Source organism: Zonotrichia albicollis, chromosome 33, assembly GCF_047830755.1.
Source record: "Zonotrichia albicollis isolate bZonAlb1 chromosome 33, bZonAlb1.hap1, whole genome shotgun sequence".
NCBI lineage: Eukaryota > Metazoa > Chordata > Aves > Passeriformes > Passerellidae > Zonotrichia > Zonotrichia albicollis.
In genome coordinates this window covers 3165215-3189557 of record NC_133851.1, presented here as the reverse complement: position 1 = coordinate 3189557, position 24343 = coordinate 3165215, and the positions used below count along the sequence as shown (strand labels likewise).

Genomic DNA, 24343 nt, shown 5'->3' with positions numbered 1-24343 from the left:
ATCCCATTGCACCCCAAACCTCAGAATCCCAGATTTATCCCATTGCACCCCAAACCATGGAAATGCCACATTTATCCCATTGCACCCCAAACCCCCCAGAATTCCCACATTTCCCCCATTTCACCCTAGAATTCCCAGATTTATCCAGTTTCACTCCAGAATTCCTGGATTTCCTCCATTTCACCCCAGAATTCCTGAATTTTTCCCATTTCACCCCAGAATTTCCACATTTCCCCCATTTCACCCCAGAATTCCCAGATTTCACCCCAGAATTCCCAGATTTCTCCCATTTCACCACAGAATTCCCAGATTTATCCAGTTTCACCCCAGAATTCCTGGATTTTTCCCATTTCACCCCAGAATTTCCACATTTCCCCCATTTCACCCCAGAATTTCCACATTTCACCCCAGAATTCCCAGATTTCACTCCAGAATTCCCAGATTTATCCCACTGCACCCCAGAATTTCCGCATTTCACTCCAGAATTCCCAGATTTCACCCCAGAATTCCCACGTTTCCCCCATTTTCCCAAACCCCTGGGCTCAGGGGGGGTTCCCCTTTTCCCCCATTGGATCTGATCCAGTCTGGCTTCCATGGATCTGCCCCTGCTGGTGCTACAGCCCCCCAAAAAACCCCCTGGGGACCCCCAGCCCTCCCCCAGGGTGCCCAAAGCAGCTTCAGAACTTTAATCTCATTTTGATCTCTTTCTTTATTTTTTTATTCCCTTTTTTCTACTTCTTTTTTTGACTCCTTTAATTTTTAATTCCGTTTTCCTTCCCTTTTAAATTTAAATTTTATAAATTTTGTTTTTATTTCCTTTCTCTGCTTTTATTACCTTTTTATTTCTTTGTTAAATTTTTACTTGCACTTCTTTCTTTTTTAATTCAATTTATTTCCTTTTTAATTTCCCTTTTAAGTTCCTTTATTTTTTTTCCTTTCCTTTCTTCTATTCCGTTTTAATTTCATTTTTTTTGTTTTTTAATTTCCATTTTAACTCCACATTTAATGCCACCAAGTGAATCCAAAGCTTCTCCCCACTATTATTCATTTTTCCTGCTTTTCTGCAGTTTCCCGGGACGATGCTGTATTTAAAGAGAATATTTAAGTGGAAAAATAAAAAGTGGTTAAACTTGGCTTGGAGTTGTGGCTTGAACAGGGGAAAATTAATAAAGTTTGGGTTAAACCATTGAAATCTGGGTGAAATAGAACAAAAATTGGGTTAAATGATGAAAATTTGGTTTAAATGCACTGGGGTTTGGGTGAGGTTCACTGAGTTTGGGTTAAATTTACAGAATTTGGGTAAAATCCCAACCCTGCCCTTGGGTTCCTTCAGACCCTGGGACTGGACTCGGTCCTGAAGGGTTTGGGGTCACCTGGGACCCCCGGCCCCGGCTGGGCCCCATCCCATCGTTCCCATTGTTCCCATTGTTCCCATTGTTCCCATTATCCCGTTATCCCATCCCAGCATTCCCAGCATTCCCATCCCAGTTCCCATCCCATTATCTCATGGATCCCATCCTAGTCCCCACCCCATCCCGTGGATTCCATCATCCCATCCCAGTTCTGATCCAAGTTTCCATCCCGTTATCCCATCCGTGTTGTTATCCCGTTATCCCACAATCCCATTATCCCATCCTGCCGTCCCGCTAACCCGCCATCCCTTTATCCCGCCATCCCCCTATCCTGTTACTCCACTATCCCATTATCCCTCTATCCGTTACCCCGTTATCCCGTTATCCCATTTTCCCGTTTTCCCGTTATCCCTTTCCCCCATCCCGGCCATGGCGGCCCCGCAGCCGCGTCCCCGTTGCCATGGCAACCCCTACGCCCGTGCTCTCGCGATATTTGTGTGCGTGCGAGAGGGGCGTGTCGGGGGCGGAGCTCCCCGCGCTGGCCCCGCCCCCGAGCATGGCGGCCCCTCCCACCGCTCGGCGCTGGCCCCGCCCCCTCCGCCATGCGGCTCCGGGTCCCGCCGGGCGCTCCCGCCGCCCTCAAGGTGCTCGCGGCCGCCGCCGCCGCCCCCGCGCCCGTGCGCCCGCACCTGGGCGGCCCCGCAGGTGAGACCGGCACCGCCACGCCCGCCCCGGGCTGCACGGCGGGGCCTGCCGCCCCCGGGCCTGACCCCGGCCCGGCCCTGCCCCGGCCCCCGTGAGGGCCTGAGCCCGAGCCTGAGCCGGTCCCCGTCCCGGTCCCTCCTCACAGAGCGGCCTCAGACCCTCGCGCCGGAGCTGGAGCTGCGGCTGGAGCTGGACAGCGGCACCGTGCTGTTCTCTCCCAACGCCATCTGCCAGTGAGTGCGGGGGGCCCGGCAGCGCCCCCAGCCCTGCCCCAAAGCACCCCAAACCCCCAGGACCTGCCCCGATCCCCCCAGCCCTGCCCCAAAGCACCCCAAACCCCCAGAACCCACCCTGATCTCCCGAGCTCTGCCCCAAACCCCTCAGAACCTGCCCCAAGCCCTGCCCCAAAAACACCCCAAACCTTCCCCAAACCCTCAGAATCTCCCCAGACCCCCCTCTTTCCCCTGATCCCCCAAGTCCTGCCCCAAAGCCCCACAAACCTCCCTGAAACCCCACAGAACCTGCTCCGATCTCCCAAACCCCCAGAACCTGCCCCGACACCCCCTTAGCCCCCAGCTTCCCCCCCTAGCCCTGCCCCAAAGCCACCCCCAGAACCTCCTCTGGCATCCCCTTATCCTCCTACATCCCCATGCGTGCCCCAAAGCCCCAACAAAGCTCCCCCAAACCCCTCTGGACCTGCCCCAACCCCCCCTTATCCCCCGACCCCCCTTTTCTCCCCCCAGGTATTTTTACCTGTGCCGGGGGGAGGAGCCCACCGACCTCACCACGCAGTGGCTGGAATGGGAGGCCACGGAGCTGCAGGTGAGAGACCCCGGTGTGCCCCAGTGTGTCCCCAGTGCTCTGCTCCCTGTCCCCTGATGTGTCCCCGAGGTTCTGTGCTGCCCTGTCCCCACAGTGTGACCCCACCGATCCCCTGGGGCTCTGTGCTCCCTGTCCTCCCTGCTGTCCCCCACAGTGTGACCCCGCTGTGTCCCCGAGGCTCTGTGCTCCGTGTCCACCACAATGTGACCCTGCTGTCCCCACTGTCCTCCCTGCTGTGTCCCCTGGTGTGAACCCCCGTGTCCCTCTGGGTGTGACCCTGCTCTGTCCCCCAATGTGACCTCATTATATGACCCTGTTATGTCCTCGCTGTCCCACTCTGTGTCCCCCCTGTGTCCCTTGCTGTCCCCTGGAGTGACTCCCTGTGTGTCCCCCTGCTGTGACCCTGCTGTGCCCCCAGTGTGACCTCATTATATGACCCTGTTATGTCCTCGCTGTCCCCTGCTGTGTCCCACAGTGTGATTGCGTTGTGTCCCCACAATGTGACCCCGTTATGTCCCCACTGTATCCCGCAGCGTAACCCTGCTGTTCTCCAGTGTGACCCCGCTGTGTCCCCATGCTGTGACCCCGTTATGTCCCTGCTATCCTTACAATGTGACCCCATTATGTCCCCTCTCTGTCCCCACAATGTGACCCCGTTATGTCCCCTCTGTCCCCGCTGTGTCCCCCAATGTGACCCCGCTGTCCCCTGTGTCCCCAGCCGGCGGTGGCCGCTGCCCTGTACCTGCGGCTGGTTCAGGGCCGGGCGGGGCCCGAGGCCCTGGGGCTCCTGCAGCCCCTCCTGGCTCACCTGGAGCAGCACCTGGCCCGGAGCGGCACCTCCCACCTGGCCGGGGTGAGTGAGGGGGGCCTGGGCGTGGGGATGGGCTGGATGTCACCTGCGGGACAGGGGTGGCCCCAGCGCTGTCCCCAGGTCTGTCCCCAGCCCTGTGCCCAGGTGTGCCTGAGGGAGGGGAGGGGAGGGTGGGACACTGCTGACCCCGGGGTGGAAATCGGCCCCAGTGCTTCCCAGTGCCTCCCAGTGCTGCCTTCACCTGGCAGCACCACCCAGTGCCCTCCCAGTGTCCCCAGTTTGTCCCAGTCTGTCTCTGTTCATCCTGCATGGCTCTCCCAGTGCTCCCGGTTCACACTCCCAGTGCCCCCAGTGCCTCCCAGTGCCTCCAGTTCACACTTCCAGTGCTCCCAGTGCCTCCCAGTGCCCCCAGTTCACACTCCCAGTGCTCCCAGTGCCTCCCAGTGCCTCCAGTTCACACTCCCAGTGCCCCCAGTTCACACTCCCAGTCCCTCCCAGTGCCCCCAGTGCCTCCCAGTGCCCCCAGTTCACACTCCCAGTGTCCCCAGTCCCTCCATGTCCGTGTGTCCCCAGGACGCCGCCTCGGTGGCTGACGTGGTGGTGTGGGGCAGCCTGTTCCCCGTGCTGCAGGACCAGACCAGTCTGCCCGGTAAGAGCGGCCCGGGGGGGGGTCCGGGGGTCTGGGGGTGTCCGTGCCGGGCCGGGCTGACCCCCCCTGTCCCCCCCCGTGCCCAGGTGAGCTGCAGGTGCTGCGCTCGTGGTTCGGGGCCGTGTCGGCGCTGGAGCCGTGCCGGGCGGCGGCCGCGCTGCTGCCGGAGGCGCTGCGGGAGCTCCGGGCGCACCTGGCCCAGCACCCCCCGCACCTGCCCGGCCCCCCCCGCGAGCCCCAGGTGCGGCCCCGCCCCGGGGGGGAGGGCGGGGCACAGGTGGGCACCGCCCCCCTCACCGGGTGCCCGCAGCAGGACGAGGAGAGCCCCGAGCGGGCGCTGACCGACGACGACATCGCGGCCGCCGTGGAGATCTGGGCACGGGGCCCCGCGGCCCTGCCCCCGCCCCGGGAGCCACGGACACCTGTGTGAGTGAGGGACAGGTGTGGGACAGGTGTGACACACCCAGGGAGCCACGGACACCTGTGTGAGTGAGGGACAGGTGTGGGACAGGTGTGACACTGACAGCCAGGGAGCCACGGACACCTGTGTGAGTGTGGGACAGGTGTGACACACTCAGGGAGCCACGGACACCTGTGTGAGTGTGGGACAGGTGGGGGACAGGTGTGACACACTCAGGGAGCCACGGACACCTGTGTGAGTGTGGGACAGGTGTGGGACAGGTGTGACACACCCAGGGAGCCACAGACACCTGTGTGAGTGTGGGACAGGTGTGCCAGGGGTACTCACCTGTGGGAGTGTGTGCATGCCCAGGTGGCACTCACCTGTGGGAGTGAATGAGGGAGGGAGGGAGTGCCCAGGTGGCACTGAGGGGGGGTTTGTGGGCAGGTGGGCGCTGCCCTGACCCCCCTCCCTGGCAGGTTACCTGTGGAAGGTGAGCGGAACGTGCTGATCACCAGCGCCCTGCCCTACGTCAACAACGTCCCTCACCTGGGCAACATCATCGGCTGCGTGCTGAGCGCCGACACCTTCGCCAGGTGAGCCTGGGGGAACCCTGGCTGGGGCTGTGCTGCTGGGACAGGTGTTCCAGGTGTGCACCTGGGGGGCTGTGCTGTGTGAGCACCTGTCCAGGTGTTCCAGGTGTGCACCTGGGGGGCTGTGCTGTGTGAGCACCTGTCCAGGTGTTCCAGGTGTGCACCTGGGGGGCTGTGCTGTGTGAACACCTGTCCAGGTGTTACAGGTGTGTGTCTGGGGGGCTGTGCTGTGTGAGCACCTGTCCAGGTGTTCCAGGTGTGTACCTGGGGGGCTGTGCTGTGTGAGCACCTGTCCAGGTGTTCCAGGTGTGCATCTGGGGGGCTGTGCTGCCTGCACACCTGCACAGGTATCACAGGTGTCCATGCCCAGGTGTCACAGGTGTCCTTGCAGGTGTGACAGCTGTCCACACACGTGCTCATGCTCAGGTGTTACAGGTGCCTCTGCAGGTGTGTCGTGTGTCCCCAGAGATGTGACAGGCGTGCCCTGCAGGTGTTACAGGTGCCCGTGCCCAGCTGTGACAGCTGCCCACACACAGGTGTGCCAGGTGCTCACTGCCAGTTGAGCCAGGTTCCCCAGAGGTGTGCCAAGTGCTGAGCCCCAGGTGTGCCAGGTGCTGCGGTCAGGTGTGCCAGGTGTGCCCAGAGCTGAGTTCAGGTGTGCCAGGCATTCCAGGTGCTGAGGCCAGGTGTGCCAAGTGCTGACCACAGCCATGCCAGCTGTGCCCGTGCTGAGCCCAGGTGTGCCCAGCACTGAGCGCAGCTGTACGCAGGTACTGAGCCCAGGTGTGCCAGGTGTCCCGATGCTGAGCCCAGGTGTGCCCAGCACTGAGTGCAGGTGTGTGCAGGTGGTGAGCAGGTGTGCAAGGTGTGCCCGTGCTGAGCCCAGGTGTTGCAGGTACTGAGCCCAGGTGTGCCAGCCCTGCCAGGTGTGCCAGCCATGCCAGGTGTGCCCGTGCTGAGCGCAGGTGTGCCAGCCATGCCAGGTGTGCCCATACTGAGCAGGTGTGCCAGCCATGCCAGGTGTGCCAGCCATGCTGGGTGTGCCCGTGCTGAGCGCAGGTGTTGCAGGTACTGAGCCCAGGTCTGCCCATGCTGGGCCCCAGGTGTGTGCAGGTGTGCCAGCTGTGCCCACGCTCAGCCCCAGGTACTGCAGGTACTGAGCCCCAGGTGTGCCAGCCGTGCCCACGCTCAGCGGAGGTGTTACAGGTGCTGAGCCCAGGTGTGCCCACCGTGCCCGTGCTGAGCAGGTGTGCCCGGCTCTGAGCCCCAGGTGTTGTGGGTACTGAGCCCAGGTGTGCTCAGCAGTGAGCCCCAGGTGTTGCAGGTACTCAGTCCCAGGTACTGCAGGTACTGAGCCCCAGGTGTTGCAGATAGTGAGCCCCAGGTGTGCCAGCCGTGCCCACGCTCAGCCACAGGTGTTGCAGGTACTGAGCGCAGATGTGCCCACGCTCAGCCCAGGTGTGCCAGATGTGCCCAGCCCTGAGCCCCAGGTGTGTGCAGGTGCTGAGCCCAGGTGTGCCCAGCCCTGACCGCAGGTGTGTGCAGGTACTGAGCCCCAGGTGTGCCCATGCTCAGCCCCAGGTGTTGCAGGTGCTGAGCCCCAGGTGTGCCCAGCCCTGACCGCAGGTGTTGCAGGTAGTGAGCAGGTGTGCCCAGCCCTGACCCAGGTGTTGCAGGTGCTGAGCCCGGATGTGCCCAGCCCTGACCCAGGTGTTGCAGGTACTGAGCCCCAGGTGTGCCCATGCTCAGGCCCAGGTGTTGCAGGTGCTGAGCCCAGGTGTGCCCAGCCCTGACCCAGGTGTTGCAGGTGCTGAGCCCGGGTGTGCCCAGCCCTGACCCAGGTGTTGCAGGTAGTGAGCAGGTGTGCCCAGCCCTGACCCAGGTGTTGCAGGTGCTGAGCCCAGGTGTGCCCAGCCCTGACCCAGGTGTTGCAGGTACTGAGCCCCAGGTGTGCCCAGCCCTGAGCCCCAGGTGTTGCAGGTACAGCCGGCTGCGGGGCTGGAACACGCTGTTCGTGTGCGGCACGGACGAGTACGGCACGGCCACGGAGACGCGCGCGCTGCAGGAGGGGCTGAGCCCGCGCCAGCTCTGCGACCGCTACCACGCCCTGCACGCCGACATCTACGCCTGGTTCGGCATCTCCTTCGACCACTTCGGCCGCACCACCACGCCCCAGCAGACCAGGTGAGGGCCTGGGGGCCAGGTGAGAGCCTAGCCCAGGTGAGCCCCCAGAATAGGTGAGAGCCTGAGGGGCAGGTGAGAGCCTAGCCCAGGTGAGCCCCCAGAACAGGTGAGAGCCTAGACCAGGTGAGAGCCTGAGGGTCAGGTGAGCCCCCAGAACAGGTGAGAGCCTGAGGGGCAGGTGAGAGCCTGGGGGCCAGGTGAGCCCCCAGAACAGGTGAGGGCCTGGGGGCCAGGTGAGAGCCTAGCCCAGGTGAGCCCCCAGAATAGGTGAGAGCCTGAGGGGCAGGTGAGCCCCTAAGGTCCAGGTGAGTGCCTGAGGGGCAGGTGAGAGCCTAGCCCAGGTGAGGCCCTAAGGGCCAGGTGAGCCCCCAGACCAGGTGACCCCCAGCAGACCAGGTGAGTGCCTGAGGGGCAGGTGAGCTCCTAGACCAGGTGAGGCCCCAGACCAGGTGAGGCCCTGCAGGCCAGATGAGCCGTTTGAACCAGCTGAGCCCCCAGACCAGCTGAGCCCCACCTGCCCTCAGGTACCTGTGCCGACATTCCCTCCCTCCCACAGCATCGCCCAGGACATTTTCCAGCGGCTGCTGGCGCGGGGGTTCCTGCTGCAGGACACGCTGGAGCAGCTCCGGTGCGAGCGCTGCGGGCGCTACCTGGCCGATCGCTTCGTGGAGGGCACCTGCCCCTCCTGCGGCTACGGCGAGGCCCGCGGCGACCAGTGCGACCGCTGCGGGAAGCTCATCAACGCCGTGGAGCTGCAGGTGGGCTGCACCTGGGACCCTCTGTGCCACCTGGGGGACCCTCTGTGCCACCTGGGGGACCCTGTGACCTTTGGGGACCCCCACGTCACTTCTGGCACCTCCACTACACCTGTGGGACCCCCCTGCCACCTGTGGGGACCCTCTCACCTTTGGGGATCCCTGCACCACCTCTGGGACCCTGTGACCTTTGGGGATCCCTGTGCCACCTCTGGGACCCCAACTCCACCTGTGGGGATCCTGTGACCTTTGGGGACCCCCCAATCCACCTGTGGGGACCCTCTCACCTGTGTGCACCTCCCTAACTCACCCTGCGCCTTCCCCTCCCATTTTTGGTAACGCCGTTTGCACCACTTGTGGGAAGCCTCCAGTTCCACTTTTGGGGACCCCCACTTCACCTTTGGGGACCCCCACTCCACCTCACCTTTGTGGACATCCTTAACTCACCCTGAGCCCTCACCTCCTTCTTTGGCCCCTTACCCCACCTCTGGGGACCCCCCAACTCCACCTGTGGGGATCCCCTCACCTTTCAGGACCTCCCTAACTCATCCTGAGCCTTCCCCTCCCACTTTTGGTAACGCCCCTTGCCCCACCTGTGGGGACCCCCATTTCCCCTCACCTTTGTGGACATCCTTAACTCAGTCTGAGCCTTCCCCTCCTGCTTTGGCCCCTTACCCCACCTATGGGGACCCCCCACTTCACCTATGGGGACCCCCACTCCCCTCACCTGTGGGACCCCCCCCACACTGGGCCCCCCATTTTCCCCCAGAACCCGCAGTGCAAGCTGTGCCGTGGGACCCCGGTGGTGACGCCCACCCAGCACCTGTTCCTGGACCTGCCCAAGGTGAGCAGCACCCTGGGGTGGGGCACTGAGGTGGGCACAGGTCCCCCCGGGGTGCCCAGGTGTCCCACCCGTGTGTCCCGCAGCTGGAGGGGCGGCTGGAGGCGTGGCTGGAGCGCACCTGGGCCGCAGGTGAGTGGACGGCCAACGCGCGGCACATCACGCGCACCTGGCTGCGCGACGGGCTCAAACCGCGCTGCATCACCCGCGACCTCACCTGGGGCACCCCCGTGCCCCTCGACGGCTTCCGGGACAAGGTGAGTGCCCCCCCAGCCCCCAGGTGCCCCTGCTGGGCCCTCCCTGCCGGGCTCACCTGCTCAGGTCTGTCCTGCCCTCCCTGCCGGGCTCACCTGCTCAGGTAGATCCCACTCTCCCCAGGTGTTCTACGTGTGGTTCGACGCCCCCATCGGGTACCTGTCCATCACCGCCAACTACACGGAGCACTGGGAGCGCTGGTGGAAGAACCCCCAGCAGGTGGGACAGCCAGGTGATGGTGCAGGTGGGGACAGAGCAGGACACCTGGCTGACATCCCCACCTGTCCCCGTTACCGGCCAGGTGGAGCTCTACAACTTCATGGCCAAGGACAACGTCCCCTTCCACAGCGTGGTGTTCCCCTGCTCGCTGCTGGGCGCCGATGACAACTACACCTTGGTGAATCACCTGATTGCCACAGGTACGGCCCGGGGGCACACAGGGGTGGGGAGGTCCCCAGGTGTTAGGGAGTCCCAAGGGTGGGGAGCCAGAGAGCCACGGGTGTGGGGAGCCCCAGGTGTTGGGGAGTCCCTGGTGTGAGGAGTCGCCAGGTGTTGGGGGTCCCCAGGTGTGAGGGGTCCCCAGGTGTGAGGGGTCCCCAGGTGTGAGGGGTCCCTGCTCCTCCTGCCATGCCTGGGGCCGTTTCCCGCCTGGGAGGGCGCAGCCCCAGGTGGGTGCTCACCTGTCCCAGAGTACCTGAACTACGAGGACGGGAAGTTCTCCAAGAGCCGCGGCGTGGGCGTGTTCGGGGACATGGCCAAGGACACCGGGATCCCGGCCGACGTGTGGCGCTTCTACCTGCTCTACCTGCGGCCCGAGGGCCAGGACAGCGCCTTCTGCTGGGCCGACCTCATGCTCAAGAACAACTCCGAGCTGCTCAACAACCTGGGCAACTTCATCAACAGGTGAGGCACTGCTGGGGACAGGGCTGGGCACAGCTCTGCTCACACCTGTCCCAGATTGCCCCCAGGCTGTGCTCACACCTGTGCTCACACCTGTCCCCAAACTGTCCCTGAGCTGTGCTCACACCTGTCCCTGGACTGTCCCCAGGCTGTCCCTGGTTGTACTCACACCTGTCCCCACCTATCCCAGGACTGTGCTCATACCTGTCCCTGAGCTGTGCTCACACCTGTCCTCAGGCTGTCCCCACCTGTCCCCGGCTGTGCTCACACTTGTCTCAGACTGTCCCTGGGCTGTGCTCACACCTGTCCCCAACTATCCCAGGGCTGTGCTCACACCTGTGCTCACACCTGTCCCAGACTGTCCCCAGGCTCTGCTCACACCTGTCCCTGGTTGTACTCACACCTGTGTCTGGGCTGTCCCTGATTGTTCTCACACCTGTCCCCAACTATCCCAGGGCTGTGCTCATACCTGTGCTCACACCTCTCCCAGACTGTCCCTGGGCTGTCCCCAGGCTCTGCTCACACTTGTCCCCAGGCTGTCCCTGATTGTTCTCACACCTGTCCCCACCTATCCCTGGGCTGTGCTCACACCTGTCCCCAGCCTGTTTGTGGGCTGTGCTCATACCTGTCCCTGAGCTGTGCTCACACCTGTCCTCAGGCTGTCCCCACCTGTCTCTGGCTGCACTCACACCTGTCCCTGGCTGTGCTCACACCTGTCCCCGGTTGTTCTCACACCTGTCCCCACCTGTCCCCCCGTGCAGGGCCGGCATGTTCGTGTGCAAGTTTTTCGGGGGCACCGTGCCCGCCATGGCGCTCACGGCCGAGGACCAGCGGCTGCTGGCGCGGGTGACGCTGGAGATGCGCCAGTACCACCAGCTCATGGAGAGGGTCCGGTGGGTGCTGGGGGTCCCAGACCCGGGGGGAAGGGGGTGCAGGGGCTGCCCTGCAGGTGCTCAGCCCCCCCTGTGCCCCCCCCAGGCTCCGGGATGCTCTCAGGTGCGTGCTCGGCATCTCCCGCCATGGTAACCAATACATCCAGGTGAACGAGCCCTGGAAACGCATCAAGGGCGACGAGAGGGACAGGTAAGGAGGGAGGGGACACCTGGGGACAGGGAGGGGGCACAGTGGGGCAATTGGGGAACTGGAGGGTGGCACGAGAGGGACAGGGATGGATGGATGGATGGATGGATGGATGGATGGATGGATGGAGCACCTGGGGACAGGAAGGGGGCACAGCTGGGGATTGGGGGAACTGGAGGGGGGCACAGCCATGATCTGAGGGGGGGAGGGTGACTGGAGGTGCCATGGAGGGGTCCCCACACCTGGCTCTTGTCAGGGTGCGGCTGGCACAGGTGGGGGGCACAGGGCAGGCATGGAGTGAAGCCAGGAGCTGGGGGGACACTGGAAGGTCCCTGATGGCCCCTCCCACGGGCAGTGACAAGGGAGGGGGACAGGGGTGGGACACAGCGGCACAATGGGCGCTGAGGTGTTGTCCCCCCAGGCAGTGCACAGGCACACGGCCCGGGGGTCACTGAGGTGTCACCGGGCTGTCCCCCCGCAGGCAGCGCGCAGGGACGGTGACGGGCGTGGCAGTGAACCTGGCGGCCGCTCTGGCCGCGCTGCTCCAGCCCTTCGTGCCCGGGGTCAGCGCCGCCATCCAGGCCCAGCTCTGCATCCCCCCCGAGCGCTGCGGGCTCGGGCCCGGCCTCACCTGCACCCTGCCCGCCGGGCACCGCGTGGGCACGGTACGGCACGGCCTGTGCCCCCCGGGATCGGGGCAGGGCAGGGGCAGTGCCTGGGGAGCGCAGCCTGTGCCCCCCGGGATCGGGGCAGGCCCTGCCTGGGTGGGAGCCGCAGGTGCTGCCCCCCAGGGGTGACCCCTCTGTCCCTGCTGTGGCCAGGTGAGCCCCCTGTTCCAGAAGCTGGAGCTTGAGCAGGTGGAAGCCCTGCGGCAGCGCTTCGGGGGAGGGCAGGTGAGTGGGGGCTCAGGTGCCCCCCAAAGCGCCCTCAACTTCACTTTGGGCACCTGCAGCCCCACCCCCATCCCTCCCCTCCCCATTCCCAGTGCAAAGGTGCTGCTGTAGAGCCCCAGGTATCTCCTGGTGCTGCCCCAGGTGAGCTGCACCTGCCTGGAACAGCAATGAGGGGGCTTCTCCCCATCTCTTCCTTTCCAGGCCAAAGAGCCCCCCCCGGCCTCAGCCCCCCCTCCAGCCCCCAACACCCCCACGGCTCCAGGGGACCCCAAAGTGATCCAGGAGCTGACGGAGCAGGTGGCCCAGCAGGTGAGGGGGGACAGGGCATGGGACACACACGGTCATGCCTTTAACCCCCAAATGCTCATCACTCCCTCAAATCCTTCCTCCCACCTGTCCAGGGCAACCTGGTGAGGCAGCTGAAGGCTGCCCAGGCAGAGAAGGCCCAGGTGGACGCCCAGGTGGCCAAACTGCTGGAGCTGAAGCGGCAGCTGGCGCTGGCCGAAGGACGGAGCCCTGAGGTGCCCAAGGGCAAGCGGAAGAAGTAGCCCCAGTCCCAAACTGGGACATCCCAAGGAGTGGCCCCAGCGCCTCCAGTAACCAAACTGGGCCGTGCTGGGTGTGGTTGGATACGTATAATAAACGACAAAAGCTGTACAACGGCGTGGAGCAGGTGCATCCACTTGTCTGTCCGTAATGTCCATCTGTCCATGGGGCTGCCCCCGCAGTCCGTGGGGCAGCAGAGTCCTTGTCCCGCTGTCGCTGTGCCCGGTCCGTGTCCCGGTCCTGTCCCGGGGCAGCCGCTACAGCTGGCGCAGGTTGACGATGCGGTCGATGAGCGCGGCGCGGGTGCGTTGCACCTCGGCGCTGAGCCGCTGGATCTCGGCGCGGAGCCGCTCGTTGTGCGCCGTCAGCTCCCGCACCCGCCGCTCCCCGTCCCGCTGCCGCGGGGCCCCGGCGCCGCCGCGCCGCTTCCTCCGCGCCCCCCGCGCCTTCTCCTCCTCCTCTTCCTCCGCCTCCTCGGCGGGGCCGGGCCGGGCCGGGCCGCTCCCGCCGGGGGCCGCGGCCGGGGGTTCCTCCGGAGCCGCTCCCTCCGGGCCCAGCAGCTGCAGCAGCTCCTCGGCCAGGGCCAGGTCCAGCCCGCAGCCGCCCGCGCCCGGCTCCTCCTGCGGACACAGCGGAACCGGGGCCGGTGATGGAAGGAGGGGGCCCCGCGCCCCGCGCTGCCGCCCCGGGGGCGCTGCCGGCCCCGCGCTCACCTGCTCGGCTCCCCAGGCGGGGGCGGCCCCGGGGGGCTCCGCCGCCAGCACCTCCTGCAGGTCCTGGTACCACCCGTCCAGCTCCCAGCCGGGGGGGCCGCCCGGCCCCCACAGCCCCTCGGCCGCCATCGTCACCTCGGGCCCGGCGCGGGCTGCGGGAGGGACGGGAGGGGAGTGAGGGGTGACCCGGGCGGGACCCCCGGTGCACAAATGGGGTGCGCATAGCGGGGGTGGCCCCTTACCTGCTCTCAGGTGTGGTGATCGGCAAGGACGCACTTTCTCCTCGATGCCTGGGGAAGGAGGAGGGGATGCTCTTAGGACCGGCGACCCCCGAGTGCGGGGCTCGGGGCCCCCGTGCCGCGGAGACGGCTCCGGGCGCTCCGGTTCCCGGCACCGAGCGGGAACCCTCGGCCAGCGCCCCCCGGGGCCGCTCCCCGCGCTCCCTCCGCACCTTCCTGGGTGGTCCCGGCTCCCCCCGGCCCCGCTCCGCTCGCTGCCCCCGGCTCATCCTCGTCCGCATCGTCCCGCGCTGCGCCCCACCCCCCGCGCCGCGCCGCTTTATGTGCACCATGACGCAACGCTCTCTCCAGCAGCAGCCAATGAGCGCGTGGGAGTCGTGATTGGCAGGAGATCGCCAACCAATAGAAGTGCGGCAGGGGCGAGACGAGCGGCACCGCCCAGCGCGAGGGAGGGGCGCGCGGGGGGTCACGCGGGGATGATGCAATGGCGGGAAATGGGCCACGCCCCCCCGGCAGGCAAGGGGAGAGGGGCGGGGCTTGTCCGGAAATGGGCGGGGAATACGGGGAGTGGGCGGGGCCTCGGTGCTACCGTGTCTCGTTCTCCCCGCTCGGGATTAACGGGAGGGGGAAAGGAACGGGGGTCTCAGCCCCCCCATCCCCTCCCCTCCATTGCACGTGGGGGGCGCTGGGGCGAGGGGGCGGCACCGGGGGGGTCCTGGGGGAGCTGGGGGCACCTGTGGGGGCAGAACTGGCGCCATGGGCGTGCTCTGGCTGCGGGGGGCGGCTGCAGGGCTGGGGCACACCCGGGACCCCTCCCCTGTCTGCGGGGTCCGGCTGCCCCCAGCCCCCCATCCCTGTGGGGTCCCACAGGCTCCCCCCGTGTCCCCCCAGTCCCAGCACTGCCACCCCCAGTTTGGGGGGCCCTGCTCCTGCCACCCCCCAGAGACACCGACACACACGCTGGGAGTTGAGCTGTTTATTGGGGTACAGGGGGACCAGAGACCCACAGTGGGGGAGCAGGGGGGACAGAGAGGACCCCCGTGGGGACTGAGGGGGGCAGAGAATGGGGGGGCCGAGCCAGGGTATTTACAAGCAGCAGCTGGGACCTGCGGGGGGGGCACAGGGCCCAGGGGGTCCTGGGGGGGGCACGGGGGTGTCCTCGGGGGGGGGGTCCCGGGGTCTGGTCACTTCTGCAGCCGCTTGATGCGGGCGTCGATGTCGGCAAAGTTGTCCTCGACGATGGCCAGGTTGTCCTTCATGGTCTTCTGCACCTGGGGAGGCAGAGGGGTGGGGGTGAGTGGGGATGGGAAATGGGGCTAAGTGGGGATGGGGTGATGGGGGGCAGGGGGGGATGGGGATCAGTGGGGATGGGGCAGGGGGCATGGGTGATGGGGGTCACTGGGGATGGGTGATGGGGGGCAAAGGGGGATGGGGGGCACGTGGGGATGGGTGATGGGGCAGGTAGGGATGGGTGATGTGAGTCAGTGGGGGATGGGGTGATGGGAGGATATGGGTCACTGTTGATGGGGTGATGGGGGTCACTGGGGATGGGTGATGGGGGGCAATGGGGGCCAAGGGGTCCCACCTCAGCCAGCAGCACCGCGTTGTCCTTGAGCGCCCCCGCGATCTCCTGCTGTGTGGTGTCCAGGTGCACCAGCACCTGCCCGAACTGGGTGGCTGTGGGGGCACACACCTGAGCGCTGGGGAGGGCGGGCAGAGACCCCCACCCGGTGCCCCCCAGCCCCCCCGGCCCCCACCTTGCTCGTGCAGGTCCCTCAGGGTCACCAAGCGCTGCACCACGTCGGGCAGGGCGCTGGCCACGGCGTCCCAGCTCTGCAGCGTCTCGTACAGCTGGTGGATCTGGGGGGCACACGTGGGGTGGGGGATCAGCACAGCCTGGGGGGCTTTTCTGGATGCACCCCCCCAGCCTCTGGGCCCCCCAGCCCATACCTTGCTCTGGGTGTCAGCGTCCTGCACCGTGGCCTTGTGCTTGGCGATCTCGTTCACCTTGCCCAGGACGCTCTGGGGTGGGGGACACAGAAACCCCAAATCCAGCAGTGGGCCCCAAACCCAGCAATGTCTCCCAGTTAAATCCCAGCAGTGCCCCCCAGCTCCCCTCACCTGCAGCCGAGCCTCCACCTGGTCCAGCACAGCCACATCCAGAACGTTCACCTTGGCCTGCAGCACCTGCACCGTGTCCTGGGGAGGGGGGGCAGGTGAGGGGGGTACAGCAGCCCCCCCACAGCCCTGGGGGCAAGGAGGGGACAGGGGCTCCCCCAAACCCCTCTTGCCCAACTCACCATGAGACTGGAGCCCTTCATTCCCACCAGCAGCGGGTTCTGTGGGGGAAACGGTGTCAGTAGGGCCAGAGGAAGGGGGGTAGGAAAGTGGCAGGAGGGAGGGAGAGTGGGCAGCCCCCTCACCTGGGCCCTCCCACGGGCACTCCCCTGGCTCTCAGGCTCACACCTGTGCCCTCCCCTGGCTCTCAGGCCCACACCTGGGCACTCCCCTGGCTGTCAGGCTCACACCTGGGCACTCACCTGGCTCTCAGGCCCACACCTGGGCACTCACCTGGCTGTCGGGCTCACACCTCATGGCCGCCTCCAGCTGTGCCAGGCGCTTCTCCAGCTCCGACACCTGCGGGGTTTGGGGTCAGGTGCTGGGACCGCGGTGCAGGCCCGGGTGCCAGGTGTGGTGCCCCCCTGTGGTTCCAGCAGCCCCCTCACCTTGGCAGACTGGGCAAACTGGTCCTGCTCGGGCCTCCAGTAGAGCTCGAAGGTGACAGCGTCGCCGGCAGTGGGTGCGGCCCGCGCGGGGCCCTTCCCCGGGGCGGCCTTGCTGCACTTGGCCACCTCCAGCTGCTGCAGCAGCCGCCTGGGGACAGCCGGGAGGGGACAGCGTGGGCACAGGGACAGGGCGGGCAGGGGACAAGCTGTGCCATCCCACCCCGGGGTCCTGACCCCCACTCACTTGGCCAGGGCACCCTCGGGGTCAGCGAAGTCGACGGCGGCACCGGGGCCCAGAACCTTCTCCAGGTGGGAGCTGAGCAGCTGCTGCTTCAGCACCTCCACCTGCCTGGCCAGGGCCATGGGCGTCAGCTCCTCCTCTGCCCCCGACTCCTTCACCGAGCTCTGGGGGGCACACATGGGGGCTGTGTCACCCCTGGGACACACCCTGGGATGGGGGGGCTCACCTGCACACACAGGGGCTGTGTCACCCCCAAACCATTCCCCAGGACAGGTGGGGGCTCACCTGGATCTGCTCCACGTCCCGGAGCAGCTCCTGCACCTCGTGCTGTAACCGCTGGAATCGCTGCTGCGGCGTCTCCTTGGCACCAAGACCCTCACCCAGCTGGGGGAGAAATGGGTCAGGGGGCTCAGGGGGGGCTCACACAGGGTCAGGGGAGCTCATGGGATGGTGGAAGGGTCATGGAGGTTCAGGGGTCTCACAGGGGTCAGGGATCTCATGGGGGTCAGGGATCTCACAGAACCCAGGGGTCTCAGAGGGCTCAGGGGTCTCAGGGGGCTCACAGGCGCTGGCAGCACCTGGCACCAAGCAGAAGGAGCAGGTGAGGCCTGCAGGGACAGGTCAGAGCAGCCTCAGGTGGCACCTAAAGGGAACCTGGCAGGGTCAGTGGGGCAGGGCAGGAGCAGCCCAGGAGGGTCCTGAACCCACAGGGAGAGGGGATGCACTGGAGCTCATCTTCATCCTCATGGAGCTCATCTTCACCCCCATGGAACTCCTCATCCTCACCCACATGAAGTTCCTCATCACCGCCCCCATGGATTTCCCATCTTAGTGCCCACAGAGCTCCTCCTCCTCCTCCTCCTCCTCCTCCCAGAGCTCTCCAGCTGTGGGGTGGTTCTGGGTGCTGCTGTGCCCCCCGTGCAATGTGGGGGTTCCCTGCTCTTTGCCCAAACCCAGCTGCTCCCAGAGCAAACCTGGGCTGGGCCGGTGTGGGGGGTGATGGCCTGGCCGGACAGTGACCAGCCCAGGGGACACAGCTGTCACCCCCCCCGGCAGGCCAAGAAGGAGCCAGGTGACCCTGAGCCACCTTCTCCCCTTTGCCCTGGTGCCAGGGACTGCAGCCCACCCTGAGGGTCCTGAGGGAGCAGAGGAATGAGAACAGCCCGGGGAATTGGGGTGACAGAACTGCAGTCAGTGAGGGGACAGGCAGGGCCCTGCTGGGGGGATACAGACCCCAGAACATGGGGGTACCCAGGAGAGGCCCGGGGGTCCTGGGGGACACCCAGCTGAACATGAGCCAGCCAGGATTACTCTGGGACCCCCGGGTCCCCCACAGATCCACCCTGGGACCCCCAGCTCCACCAGGACTTGGTTACAGCGCTGTCCTGGCCACCCTCGGGGGTCTGTGCTGGGGACAGGGGCTCCCAGCGTGGCAGACTGGGCTGGACTGGGCAGAGACCAGCATGGCACTGGTGGAGCTGGCACACAGCTCATGAGGGCTGCAGCAGGTGACCCCGGGGGTCCCAGGGGCCCTGTGGCACCCAGGGGTGTCCCAGCACTGTGTGGGGAGGGGGTGCCCCTTGCCCACTCACCATCTCATACTCCCCAGCCTCGTAGCCCGTTGTCCGCGTGCGGCCGATGCGGTCAGAGAAATCTGCAGAGGCAGAGCCGGGTGTGACCAGCCCAGCCCGGGGGGCTCAGTGCCCCCTGCTCCCCTGGTGCCCCCTGCCCCCCTGACCCATGCCCAGCCCCCCTGGCCCCCCAGCTCACCCACACCCTCGGTGCCCAGGCGCTTGTCCCGGAACTTCTCGTAGGCAGCGTTGGGGTTGATGATCAGGTGCTCCACGCTGGTGCTGCTCAGCTCCTCCTGCACACAGAGCCACGTCAGGGACAGGGACAGGGACAGACTGCCACCACCCCCCAGCACGGACAGGGATGGGGACAGGGGAGCCCCAGGGCTGCCACCACCCCCAGCACAGGCGTGGGCTGCTCCTCCCCAGGACAGGCCCCCAGTGCGGCCCAGTGAGGGCTCTGCTGGCAGCGATGTGACGTCCCCAAGGGGCCAGGGTGGGGACATGGCACCCTGAGTGGCCTGGCCCAGGGGAGGTACCCTCGAGAGTCTGGAGTGGGGATATCACACCCCAGGCTGGCCCAGTGTGGTGACACTGGGCCCTGGTGACACCACCCCGGTGACACTGGGCCCCGGTGACACTGGGACCTGGTGACACTACCCTGGTGACACTGGGCCCTGCTGACACTGAGCCCTGGTCTGGCCCAGCCCAGCACACAGGGCCCCCCAAAGATGTGTCAGGACTTTGGGCCCCTGGCCTGGCCCAGCTCAGAGTCCCCCAAGGTTCAGCCTTTCCCAAAGTGTGGAACATTCCAGCAGCCCCTGGCCAGCACCAGGACCCACTGCTGGTCCCTCCAGGGTGACCCTGTCCCCGTGGGACTGTCACTGACCCCCAGCTGTGTTTTGGCAGGACAACCCCCGGCCCCCTGGGCTGGCACTGCCCTCTGGCTGCCTTTGGGGCTCATCAGGGGGGCAGTGGGAAGTGTAAGCCCCCAGACCCCCAGTCCAGGGGCTGTGCCCTGTGCCAGGCAGGGTGGGCACAGCCGGTGTGTCCCTCACGCTCTGCTGCCCTCAAGGGTGTCCCCAGCTCAGCAGGGCTCTGGGGGGACCCAAAGGACCCCTCTGTGCCCCTCTGCAGCCCCTGGCTCTGGCCCGGGTGGATCAGGGCCCCAGTTTGCTCTGGCCCGGGTGGATCAGGGCTCTGGCTCTGGCCCGGGTGGATCAGGGCTCTGGCCCGGGTGGATCAGGGCCTGGTTTGCTGCGGGCAGTGAGAGCGGCGGGAGCAGCGCTGGCAGCGTTAGGGGGCTGCGGTGGGTGGCAGCGGGTGACAGTGGCTGAGGGACAGTGACAGTGGCTGGGACACGGGCGCTTACCAGCTCCTGGCGTTTCCCAGAGGTGAGAAAGTCAGAGCAAGGTTAGAGAGGGGAGAGAGAGACAAAATCCGCGTTAGAAGGTCCGGCCCGCGCCCACCGCCCCCCGAGGGCTGGGGACCCCTGAGGGACAGGGAACCCCATGGGATGGGGACCCCCGAGGGCTGGGGACCCCTGCAGGAGGAGGGGCAGTGGGACAGACCCGGGGCAGCTGGTGATGGAGCAGCAGGGCCGTGCCCTGGAGGGGAGCAGGACTGGCAGAGTTTGGGGATCACCCCGTAACTCCCCTCAGCAGCTCCAGCTCCTGCCCAGGGCGGGGGGAACATGAGTGCAGCCAGGTGCTCCCCCCAGGACCCCAACACCCAGTGGGACCCCCGGGGAGGGCTCTGTAGGGCCTGGGGCTGCCCCAGCCCCGCAGCTGCCCCGTGCAATGCTGGCAGCAGGGAGGGGGCTCAGCACGGCCCCCCCATGCCCAGGCAGGGCCCCAGGGCAATGAGACCCAGCCCGGGGGTCCCGGGGGCGCCAAGGCCAGGTGGGCAGTGCAGGCAGCAGGCAGAGGATGCAGAGGGCAAGGCAGAGCGGGGGGCAGTGCAGGGCACCCCAAAACCCCCATGCACATGCAGCAGCGTCCCCCCATGCACCCCAAAGCAGGGCCGCGCTTACTTGTGCAAACTGAGTCCAGGCCAGGCGGGAGCAGGGGGGAAGCGGGGGGAGCCCTGGTCAGTTTGGGGGCTCCCCGAGGGGGAGGAAGGACCCCCCAACACCCCAGAGCTGGTGAAGGGCTCCCCGAGGCAGGGGGGGCTTAGGACCCCCCATCTGTCACCTCCCACCACAGCAGGGGTCACCTCATGACTTTGGGCTCCAACCCCTGTTTCAGCCCATCTCGCTGCTCTGGCCCTCACTGGGGGGCTCTCTTTGCCCCCCTCAGGATTTGGGGGTACCTGGTGAGCCCCTGCTCCCTGCCAGGGACCTGTGCCGATCTCCTGCACCCCAGAAACACCAATGGCACTGACGGCAGAGGGGGGCTGGTTGCACCCCCTGCACCCCCAAGGCCGGGCACCCCCTCAGTGTCTTGGGGGGCACTGAGTCACCCCTCAGGCTGTGACCCCTGAACCCCCATTGTCCTCCCCAGCGCACCTGGGGGTCACCCCACACCTCTGGGGGGTCACCCCAGACCCCTGGGGGTCCTCTCTGCCCTGTGGCCTCAAGGACAGATCCAGTGTCACCCCCCAGGCCCTGGGGGTCCTTGGGGCCCCTCAGTGATGGGGCTCTGGGTCACTCCCACTCTGGGGGTCCCCAGGATGGACCCCCCATCACTGCACACTGACACCCCAGGCCTCAGCCCAGGCTGGGGACACCCCAGTACTCACAACAGGTTTAGGGGGCCCCCTGCTCCCCACGGGGTGGGGCTGGGGCACTGACAGCCCTGTTCCTCTCGGGGACAAGGACAGCAAGGACAGGACAGCCAGCCTGTGGGGGGGGTCTGTGCTGATCTCCCCTTCCTGCCCCACAGGCAGGGTGCCACGGGGGATGGGGGGACACTGCAGGGGACACTGTCACTGTGGGGGGACACTGTCACTGTGGGGGGACACTGTCACCATGTCACTGTCAACATGTCATACTGGGACTGTGGGGGGACACTGTGACAGGGGACAATGTCACTGCAGGGAACACTGTCACTGTGGAGGGACATTGGGACTGTGGGGTGATGTGTCACTGTGGGGGGGAACACTGTCACTGCGGGGGGATATTATCACCATGGGGTGCTGTGTCCCTGTGGGTGCTGTGTCACTGTGGGTGCTGTGTCCTCGTGGCTGCTGTGTCCCCGTGCAGGCTGTGCTGCTGTTGGGTGCATGGGCGGTGGGGGCCGGTTCCCTGCTCTGGTACCAGTCCTGGGGGTCCCGGGGGTCCATTCCAGCTGCTGCTCCCCCCCCCGGCCGGGCCTTACCGCCTCGAACTCGGCCTGGTCATCCTCGGGCAGGTCACTGGTCTCGTACACATCGGGCTCGTTCCGGGCCTGTGGCACCAGGGGCTGGGCTGGGACCCCCAGCTCACCCCCACACCTCATCCCCATGGACACCTCTGATGGGCCACAAATCCCTCTGTACACACCAATGTCCCCACACCTCATCCCCACGGACACCTCTGATGGGCCACATCTCCCCATGGACACCCCAATGTCCCCACAGCCCTTGCTGACTGCCCCCAAACACCCCAGTGTCCCCCCAGCACCCCGACTCACTGCCCCTGTCCCCTGACCTCCCCCAGTTCCCACAGTCACCCCAAACACACGGGGTGCTCCCATCCCACAGGGATCTGTGTTCTTCCCACACACAGACCCACACACAGACAGGCCCTCCCTGGCACCCCAAGCCCCCTCCCATCCCTACAAACACCCCAAACGTTGCCAACCCCCACACCCCCTGACCCCTCAGCTCATCCCCAGATCTTCTCACAGACCCACAACCCCCCAGATTCCCCAAATCCCTCTGCTCCCCAGACCCTGTCAGTCATTCCAAGCTCAGACCCCCCAAATTGACTTGGTCCCTGCTGCTCCTCAGCCCCCCCAGTGCCCTTGGACCATCCCAGGACCCCTGAGTCCCCCAATCCCCTCAGATCCCCCCAAACCACTCAGAACCCCCAGCCCCTGCCAGTGCCCACAGATCCCTGAATCGCTGCAGATTCCCCAGGATCCCCTCATCACCCTGAGACACCCCATGGCACCCTCAGATCCTCAAATCCCTGCAGATTCCCCCGGATCCCCTCACCACCCTGAGACACCTCACAGCACCCTCGGATCCCCCTGGCCCGCTCTGACCCTCAGACCCTCTCAGAGCCGCCCTTCTCCCACCTCCCCAGTCCCTCCATGTCGCGCCGGTCCCCTCCTGTTCTGAGATGCCCTGGCCCCTCAGACCCCCTGGTCCCCTCTGAGACCCCCTGGCCCCCTTAGACCCCCAGATCCCCGCAGTTCCCTCATTCTCCCCCAGGGCCCTTATCCCGCTTGACTCCCCCGATCCCCTCAGAGCCCTCAGCACCCCTCAGACCCCGCTGATCCCCCCCGGCCCTCACGATCCCTCAGAACCCCCGGCCCCTGATCCCCTCAGAGCTCCCCTGATCCCCCCAACCCTCCGATCCCTCAGAGCCCTCAGCACCCCCAGGCTCCCAATCCCCTCAGACCCCGCTGATCCCCTCAGACCACCCCTATCCCCTCAGACCCCTCATCACCTCTCTGAGCCCCCCGATCCCTCCGGCCCTCCTGATCCCTCAGCATCTCCAGGCCCCCGATCCCCTCACACGCCCCCGGATCCCCTCGGACCCCTCAGCACCCCCAGGCCCCTGATCCCTTCACACCCTTCAGCACCCCCAGGCCCCTGATCCTCTCAGACCTCCCCGATCCCCTCAGACCCCTCAGCACCCCCAGGCCCCCCTAATCCCCTCAGAACCCCCCCGATCTCTCAGAGCCCTCAGTATCCCCAGGCTCCTGATCCTCCCGGCCCTCCCGATCCCTCAGACTCCTCAGCACCCCAAGTCCCTGATCCCCTCACATCCCCCCATAGCCTCCCTCAGAGCCCCGGCTCCTCCCCGGCCCAGCCCCTTACTCACGATGCCGGGCAGGTCGGCGTACTTGGGGTCGGCCATGGCGGGGGCGGTACTGGGGACCGGTATTGGGGGGTCGGTAATGGGGGTCAGTAATGGGGGTCGCTGTTGGGGGTCCGTGCAGGGGGGGCCGGTGCCGGGGGGTCCCGGAATGGCCGCGCAGGGCCGGGGCGGGGCCGATCTCGCGAGAGCAGCGCGGGGCGGAGCGAGAGGAGAGAGCGCAGGGGCGGGGCCGGGAGGAGATGGGGCGGGGCCGGGCGGGGCCTGCTGGGGCGGGGCCGGGGGGCGGGGCCTGAGCGAGCAGACGGGGCGGGGGCGGCACTGGGGGCACAATGGGGGGACAATGAGGGGGACAGGGGACACACGGACACGAGGGGACAATGGGGGGACAGGGGACACACGGACATAGAGGGGACAATTAAAGACGGCAGGGGACACATGGACACGGGGACACAATGGGGGGACAGGGGACACACGGACACGGGCAGGGCACGGGGGGTACAAGGGGGACACACCGGGGGTGAACAAGGGGCGGGGAATGGAGGGAGACACGGGGGGTGACACAGAGGGTGACACACGGATGGGGGCACACGGGGACACGCATGGGGACACACATGGGGGGCACACGGGGGGACACGGGGCAGACACAGGAGAAAACCTGGGGGCGGCACAGGGGCTCACAGTGCGGGGGGGACACACGGGGGAACACACGAGGGGAACACGGGGAGCACAGCGATTGGGGGACACGGAGGGACACCAGGGCCGGACTCGCGGGTGAGGGTACGCACAGGCCGGGTGGCACTGGGGGGCACCATGGGGGTGGCACCGGGGGGCACCATGGGGGTGTCCCGGGCTGCCCCCCATGGTGGGGCCGCCCTTCTCACCCTCGGGACACCCCGGGTCATCTCCGGACCCCCCCGGGTCAGCTCCGGTCCCCCCCGGTCAGCTCCGGCCCCCCCCGCGGTGTTTGGGGGTCACCTGCAGGGGGCCCGGGCAGAGCCCCCGCTGTACCGGGGGTGGGGGGGATGAGTCAGGACCGCGGCCCTCCCGCGGGGGGGGCACAGAGCAGGGAGGCCGGGGGGGGGCTGGCCCAGCTCCCCC

General features: G+C 66.3%; 3 protein-coding genes across 7 annotated transcripts; 1 reads left to right on the top strand and 2 right to left on the bottom strand.

Annotated features, from left to right (window-relative positions):
• The first annotated feature begins 1898 nt into the window (after positions 1 to 1898).
• On the top strand, positions 1899 to 12900 carry MARS1 (methionyl-tRNA synthetase 1). 4 transcript variants are annotated; one of them, XM_074530587.1, is made up of 21 exons: positions 1899 to 2057; positions 2203 to 2290; positions 2801 to 2879; positions 3598 to 3732; positions 4264 to 4339; positions 4426 to 4580; positions 4653 to 4765; positions 5219 to 5335; positions 7313 to 7516; positions 8073 to 8274; positions 9041 to 9115; positions 9199 to 9433; positions 9471 to 9586; positions 9669 to 9786; positions 10057 to 10270; positions 11029 to 11160; positions 11246 to 11350; positions 11829 to 12012; positions 12169 to 12240; positions 12442 to 12549; positions 12642 to 12900. In XM_074530587.1, exons 1-21 carry the CDS (start codon positions 1955 to 1957, stop codon positions 12786 to 12788), a joined length of 2778 nt encoding a protein of 925 aa, XP_074386688.1. In that variant the 5' UTR covers positions 1899 to 1954; the 3' UTR covers positions 12789 to 12900. The 4 variants fall into 4 exon arrangements, with proteins under 4 accessions (XP_074386688.1, XP_074386687.1, XP_074386690.1 ...); XM_074530586.1 differs by having other exon boundaries at positions 4650 to 4765; XM_074530589.1 differs by having other exon boundaries at positions 4426 to 4765; positions 9199 to 9369; positions 9491 to 9586.
• On the bottom strand, positions 12861 to 14034 carry DDIT3 (DNA damage inducible transcript 3). Its single transcript, XM_074530603.1, has 4 exons — positions 13951 to 14034; positions 13742 to 13789; positions 13500 to 13651; positions 12861 to 13406 (listed from the first exon to the last, which is right to left on the bottom strand). Exons 3-4 carry the CDS (start codon positions 13626 to 13628, stop codon positions 13044 to 13046), a joined length of 492 nt encoding a protein of 163 aa, XP_074386704.1. The 5' UTR covers positions 13629 to 13651; positions 13742 to 13789; positions 13951 to 14034; the 3' UTR covers positions 12861 to 13043.
• A 665-nt stretch (positions 14035 to 14699) lies between these two features.
• Positions 14700 to 24121, bottom strand: DCTN2 (dynactin subunit 2). Of its 2 annotated transcripts, XM_074530590.1 has the most exons (14): positions 23249 to 23438; positions 21594 to 21662; positions 18476 to 18572; positions 18298 to 18359; positions 16991 to 17089; positions 16709 to 16869; positions 16465 to 16612; positions 16310 to 16375; positions 16039 to 16077; positions 15860 to 15937; positions 15689 to 15760; positions 15496 to 15598; positions 15324 to 15415; positions 14700 to 15009 (listed from the first exon to the last, which is right to left on the bottom strand). In XM_074530590.1, the coding sequence occupies exons 1-14, from the start codon at positions 23282 to 23284 to the stop codon at positions 14923 to 14925; spliced, it is 1209 nt and encodes a 402-aa protein (XP_074386691.1). In that variant the 5' UTR covers positions 23285 to 23438; the 3' UTR covers positions 14700 to 14922. The 2 variants fall into 2 exon arrangements, with proteins under 2 accessions (XP_074386691.1, XP_074386692.1); XM_074530591.1 differs by lacking the exons at positions 14700 to 15009; positions 15324 to 15415; positions 15496 to 15598; ... (7 more) ...; positions 18298 to 18359; positions 18476 to 18572 and adding an exon at positions 19689 to 20317 and having other exon boundaries at positions 23249 to 24121.
• Positions 24122 to 24343: the final 222 nt, after the last annotated feature.